Raw genomic sequence first — 6,162 nt, forward strand, 5'->3', positions numbered from 1 at the left:
TATATATATATATATATATGTATGTATGTATGCATATTCTATTTGTCTCACGAAACCCCCCACCCGATGCATCGTGTCCCCCCCGCCGCACACACACACACACACACACACGCGCAGATCGATACATCTACATATATATACACACACACACACATACACACACGCAAGTGGGTGATATTGGGGGAGCAAAACTGTAAAAAAAGAAAGAAAAAAAAAGTAAGGGAGGAGGAAGAGGAAGAAAGAGAAGCACGAACAAAAAAAAAAGAGACACACATATATATTTATATATATTTATATATATGTATGTATATAACAAAATAAAGCTGTAAGACGGCAGCGCGACGCGTTTGACTGTGGCTGTTTTCTGGCTGCTGGCCGACACTATTTGCCCGAGATGCAAAGCGAGAGAGAGAGGCGCGTGGGGGGAGGAGGTGTGCTGCGCGGAGAGCACAGGACCGCCCCTCCCCTCTCTCACACATACAGAGAGAGAGCGGCGTAACACACAGCAGAGAGGAGGAGGAGGAGGAGGAGGGTGAAAAAAAAAAGAGAACGGAAGGAGTGGTACAACAGAAAGGACAAAAAAACAAAGATGAAAGAGAACGGCACCCACCTGCAGTTCGTCTCAAAGGTTGCCGGTACATGCAGTTGATCCCATTTATTTTTCGCGCTTATTTTCGCTTGTTCTGACTCTCTCGTTCTCTTTCTCTCTCTATGTGGATGTGGGTGTGTGCGTCTCACAACGCGGCGTGCGGTGCAGTGACGATCGTGCCTGTTTCTTTCCCCCTCTTTTTCTTCACTCACCACCACCACCACCACCACCACAACCGCGTGCCAGCAGCAGCAGCAGTAGCAGAAGTTGCTGTAGTCAGCGGGGCCAATGCACGAGGCTGCGCACGCGGTGCTGGCCACGCCGTCGTCCCTCAGCAGTTACCCAACATACACGCCTCCCCCACCGCTCCCCAGGAAGGCGGACGCGGTGTCTCCGTTAGCAGTACCGCCATCACCACCAACCGCGGAAGCAAAGACAGCAACATCTCAGCGTACGTTCCATGAGGAGTGTAACGAGTTGCTACGCGTCATGAATGAGGACGCAGAGGGCGGTGTTGCGTGTGTAGGGCCAAAGAAGATGCGCGAGAAGTGCCGCGCCATTCTCAGCGAGGTGGAACATCTCAACCGCCTGCTAGAGGTGACTGTAGAGGAGCGCGATGACATGGAAGGGGAGCTGCGCGGGCAGCTGCTGCATGCTGAAATGACCATCCGCGAGCAGACGCAGCTGCTGGAAGAGAGGAACGAGGAGCTGCTTCATCTGCGCGGGGCCGTGGCGCAGCTGACGGCGCGGTTGGAGGTGGCGCAGCAGCAGCAGAAGCAACAACCGCAACAAAAGCAACCGCAGCAGGTGCCTCGCACAGACTCACGCGATGCTGACGACGGACGGGGAAGCAGAGGCGGCGATGATGGCGTCGGCAGGGCTTCCGGCATCATCTCAGCCCCCGTTGTGGAGTTCTCTGATGAGGCACACGATAATGACCGTGACGTCACACGCAATAATAACGGTGACGGAAAAGAGGAGGAAGGGGATGTGTGTGTGAATGTGGGCACCGAAGGTGTTGCTATCGTGTGCCGTGTTGCGCAGAACGCGCTACGGTGGGTGAAGTTCCTGCTGGGGCGGTGCGTTTCCGACGGCGCAGAGGATGACGGAGGCAACACCGCGCCCCTGCTGCCGCTGCTTCACGAACTGCAGCAGCGCATCGCCGGTCCGGACGTCGACGCGGCGGCGGTACGGGTGCTCTGCGTGCAGCTATCAAACGGCGTGGCCGAGGCGGCAGCGGTGCGCGCCCCAAGTGCGAGATGCGACGCGCACGTACGGGAAGAGAAGCTGCGGCAGCAGGTGGCGGCCCTTGAGGCGGAGCGCGACGCTCTCCGGCAGCGTGCAAGCGTCGTCGCGGAGGAGAACGTGCTACTGCTGCGCGAGCTCAAGGCATGTGAGTACCCTGCGCAGCACACCACCACCACGCCGCCGCCGCTGCCAGCGCAGATGAGTCAGCTAGAAGTGCAGAACGCGATGCTGCTGGCTGAGCGGGACCGTCAGGCTGTATTCATTGAGGAGCTAGAGCAGCAGTTGCGGCAGTTAGAAGAGGAAAAAATTGCGCTTCACAGCACTGTTAAGCTTCAGGCGGAGTCGCTGCAACGTCACGAGTGTGCCCTCGAATTTCTCTCACGTCATGAGTTTGGCGGGGGTGGACGGGCACAGACATCCTTCAAGTGAGACGCGGAATGGGGCCTGCTTCAGTGACGTCGCTGGTGTTAGCCCGTGATCCTTTCTTGTGTTGCCCGTTGCTTATTTCCTGTACCGTTGCTGTGCGCGTGAATGTGGTCAGCGTGCATGGCCTGCAAAGCTTCATCAGAGCCCCCTTTCGCTCTCTCTTTATCTCTGTTTCTCACTCTCCCCAGCTGCCATTGTTTGCTGTTATTGCTCTACTGCGGTTGTTATTATTTTTTTTTTTTGGTCGCTCTTTGTCTTCCCACGCTCATTCCACGCACAGTAGGTAAAAGGAAAATAGGGAGGCGGGAGGGGGGTATGCTGCGCGGGTCCTCTTGCTGTCTGGCAAAGCGATTTCGCTACAACACAAAGTATCCGTCATTGGTGTCATACAACAAATTGCCATGGGAACTGCTCAACCACGAGACGCCGGAATTCCACATGCATGTAGCGCCGCACTACGAGCAGGTTCTCTCTCTCGCCACGTCGACACAGGTGCCACATCTCATTAGCAAACAACACCTGGACGTGCCACCGGAACACCGCCTGCGGCTCCTTCCGGGGATGCTGTACGTCTTGGAGGGCGACGTGCTACCGGCGGGATTCAGTGATAGGCGCGTACTTGACCCGACGGCGCTGCAGTACTACGGGCGTATCGACAGCACTGTTGCGTCGGTTGTAGCGGTACGGATGCTGATATCGGACGACCTTCGGCTGCTTTGCAACAGCGTCACACTGCGGTGGCCGCCACGGCTACCAGTTGCGCCACACGCTGCTCTGGCGTCGTTGCAGCAAGCCGATGCGAATGCGACCTTCACGCTTTTTCATTACGTGCGACCGAATAGGCCTCCGAGTGAGCTGCAGTTGGAGAAGTATTACATCCACGTCCCACACACCACGGCTCTGGATGAGTTTTCAGCTTCTAACCCCAGCGGCAGCTCGTGGGAGCCGCGGCTGCAGGCGCCCAAGCGCAGCACTCGTGTGACACCGCTTCCTGCATACCGACCACCACAGAGTTACTTGATGGGGCTCGCGGAACGTCTCGCAGTTGTGCCCGGAAGCAGCTTCGGTCGTCGCTCGCTGATGTGGGGCCACTGGTTTTAGTTGTTGCAGCGCACTTTGTGCCTCTGTCTCTGTGTGTGTGTGTGTAGCGTTGGAGACTGGAGAGAGAGAGAGGAGGAGGAGGGGTTTTGCGTCTTGCTTGCATATGCAGTTGACTGCGCAGGCATATCTATATATATATATATATATACATATGTATGTATGTATATACCTATGTGTTTATAAATACGCCCCTTATGTGCCCGTGCGTATGCACATACTCAGATCCCCTTTGTTCTTCCTTTTGGCCACATTGTTCGTAGTGCATTTCTCATAGCCGGAGGTGGTGCGGTATTTACACACACACAAACGCACACATACATACATACACACTCTCACTCACAGACAGACTCATAGATTGAGGCCTATTGTACGGTGGCCTTCCCTCCTCGGTGTTGTAGTAGATACGTCACGTATTCACCTGCAATGCACCGAGAAGACAAAGGAGGTGCGTTTACAGTGCTTTTTGCACAGAAAATAGAAATACCGACGAGTGGTTCCCAAGTGATTTCTATTCCACTCGTTCCACCACAAGAGCTCGTCCCTGATGATGACGTAGAGGGTGACAAGCAGCACCATCAGCATCGCTGCCAGCGGTGCTGGAACACCTTTAGAGTCAAGCCGAGTAGTTCCACATACAGGTACACTTGTTGGCGCTGCTGTTACCCGGTGTGCCGCCAATGCCGCATGCCATGGCCACGTGCGATCGATGTGTGGGTGTGCAGTGCGTGTGCGGGCCCAGTGAGTTTCACGCGACTCTTCGGTACGACGAATTACGGCGTCGATGTGCTGTTGCGCATTATGGAGTACTGTGATCCCCGCGCCACGCGCATTTTAAAGTTTTTGTTTCCCGCTACCGCGCTTCAGCAGACGGCGCAACATGAGGCACCAGTGAAGGCGCCGACGAGGCGACGTGAAACACCGCGGCGGCGACGGCTGATGGCCAAGGCGGGTACGTCTGCCGCCTCTTCTTCTTCTGCTGCTGCTGCTGCAAAGCCCCGTGCGGCAAGTTCGGGGAGAGTCAATAGACGTGTCCGCGCGGATGCCCTGCCACCACAGAAGATGGTACGAGCCCGTACGGCGACGCGGCGTTACTCCCCGCCGCAGCCCAACAAACGTGCGGTGTCTCCCGTAGCTGTGTGCTCTTACCCGCCACCGAAGCGCATAACATCTGTCGAACTGCGGTGCGTCAGGAACGATGGGAAGGAGCAAGACTCTGCCTCCCCGAGGCCAACACCACCCACTCTGCCGAACGTAACGACATCACCGCCACCGGTTCCAATATCAGCGTCTGAAACGGTAGCGGCACACGAGATGACAGTGGCAGCTGCAGAGGCACCAGCGTCACCAACAACGATAAAGGTGCACTCCGACCCTTATGCTTTGTTGATATCCCAAGACCACGCGACAGAGGAGAATATTGCAAACAAATTCCTGCGGAGTGACGCGGGGAATTGCGATGTGCTTCGAACCGAGTTACCGCGCCTGAGCGACACCCAGCTGTCGCCAGCACCTAGTGTATCTGCGCCGCGCTCGGATAGCCCGGCGCCACGCTTCCCGTCCTTCTCGCAATTCTTAGATGAGCAGGAGCCTGTACTGCAGCTACAGCAGCAACAACAACAGTACGCCGTGGAGCGGCACGTGGTGCCGGAGCGCCGCAGTACATCTGTTGGCGAGGCGAGGAACATAGTAATTGATGTTGTGGAATTGGGAGCTCGTGGGGGCGGCCGCGGGTCAACGTGGGCCTCCTCGCCTAATCCCACTACTCCACGGAACGCGGCAGGAAAGGTGTTCGCCGCGTCTCCGGAATCCGTAACCAGGAAGACCTTCTGCAATCCCCCTCCACAACTACGCATTACACCCGCCAATAATTCTGTGTCGCAGCGACGCACCATTGCGACCAGCAGTAGCCGTGCCATGGCAACTAGAGGTGCCAACAAAAACGGCAGCATGTGCTCTAATTCATCACTCCTCATGAGGCGGCCGAGGGGAATGATTGACAGCAGTAGTGATCGCAGCGCCCGACTGAACACCTCACGGGGACATATCACGCGGCCAGCCATCCCCATAGGGCACACAACCCCTCGTCCCGCAGCACTCACCTCTGTTGGTAGCAGCGGTGTTGCAAATTCAATGAGTGGAGGGCGTGGCACTACACACCATACGACGGCGCGAACGGCGCGGGGCCTCACAACTGAGAACCGAGCAAACCGCCGAGACATGGGCACTACGAGCCCGCGTTTCGCGAGGAAACCGACGATACGCACGTCGCTGACGGACAAACACACCAGCAGTGGCGCCCCGCTTAGTGCCCGTGCGCCACCAGTGTCATCACGTGCCGGGACTGGGCACAAGTCCAAGATGGCGTCTCCACTCACAGCACGTCCACCAGCGGCAAAGCGGCCAAAGGCAGCGACGGGCGCTACAACAACGTCAACTGTGACAACACCACTGAAGCGTACCAACACCGCGACACGTACGCGGACTTCCACGCCGCATGGGCCAGGCACGCGCACACCGTTGCAGCGCATCGCTTCCAGCCGACTGATGCCATCGAGCGACGACCCGCGGCGATATGTGCCTGCACATCCAGAAAAGGAGCGGGCTGTGCCGCAACCACAGACATCACCGCCGCCGCCGCTTATGGTGGTTCACATCACGCGGCAGCGCAGGCCTGATGCCTTGGATAAGCCAACTTTGCCTGCGTCCAGTGCACGGCCAAGTAGTAAGCGGGAGCAGCGCAAGGGAAGCACAACACCCCGCCCACTGCAGCCACGGAATGGAAGCACAACACCCCGCCC

At 57.1% G+C, this 6,162-nt stretch overlaps 3 protein-coding genes across 3 annotated transcripts; 2 read left to right on the forward strand and 1 right to left on the reverse strand.

The window, feature by feature from the left end:
- Positions 1-877: 877 nt before the first annotated feature.
- DQ04_09841000 (hypothetical protein) lies at positions 878-2,266 on the forward strand (the record flags this gene model as incomplete). The annotated part of the gene is made up of 1 exon (XM_009316066.1): positions 878-2,266. One exon carries the CDS (start codon positions 878-880, stop codon positions 2,264-2,266), a length of 1,389 nt encoding a protein of 462 aa, XP_009314341.1.
- Positions 2,267-2,578: 312 nt separating this feature from the next.
- DQ04_09841010 (hypothetical protein) lies at positions 2,579-3,364 on the forward strand (the record flags this gene model as incomplete). Its single annotated transcript, XM_009316067.1, has 1 exon — positions 2,579-3,364. One exon carries the CDS (start codon positions 2,579-2,581, stop codon positions 3,362-3,364), a length of 786 nt encoding a protein of 261 aa, XP_009314342.1.
- A 1,373-nt stretch (positions 3,365-4,737) lies between these two features.
- DQ04_09841020 (hypothetical protein) lies at positions 4,738-5,892 on the reverse strand (the record flags this gene model as incomplete). Its single annotated transcript, XM_009316068.1, has 1 exon — positions 4,738-5,892. The coding sequence occupies one exon, from the start codon at positions 5,890-5,892 to the stop codon at positions 4,738-4,740; it is 1,155 nt and encodes a 384-aa protein (XP_009314343.1).
- Between the last annotated feature and the right edge of the window lie 270 nt (positions 5,893-6,162).

This window comes from Trypanosoma grayi (genome assembly GCF_000691245.1).
Source record: "Trypanosoma grayi strain ANR4 Tgr_984_V1, whole genome shotgun sequence".
Classification (NCBI taxonomy): domain Eukaryota; phylum Euglenozoa; class Kinetoplastea; order Trypanosomatida; family Trypanosomatidae; genus Trypanosoma; species Trypanosoma grayi.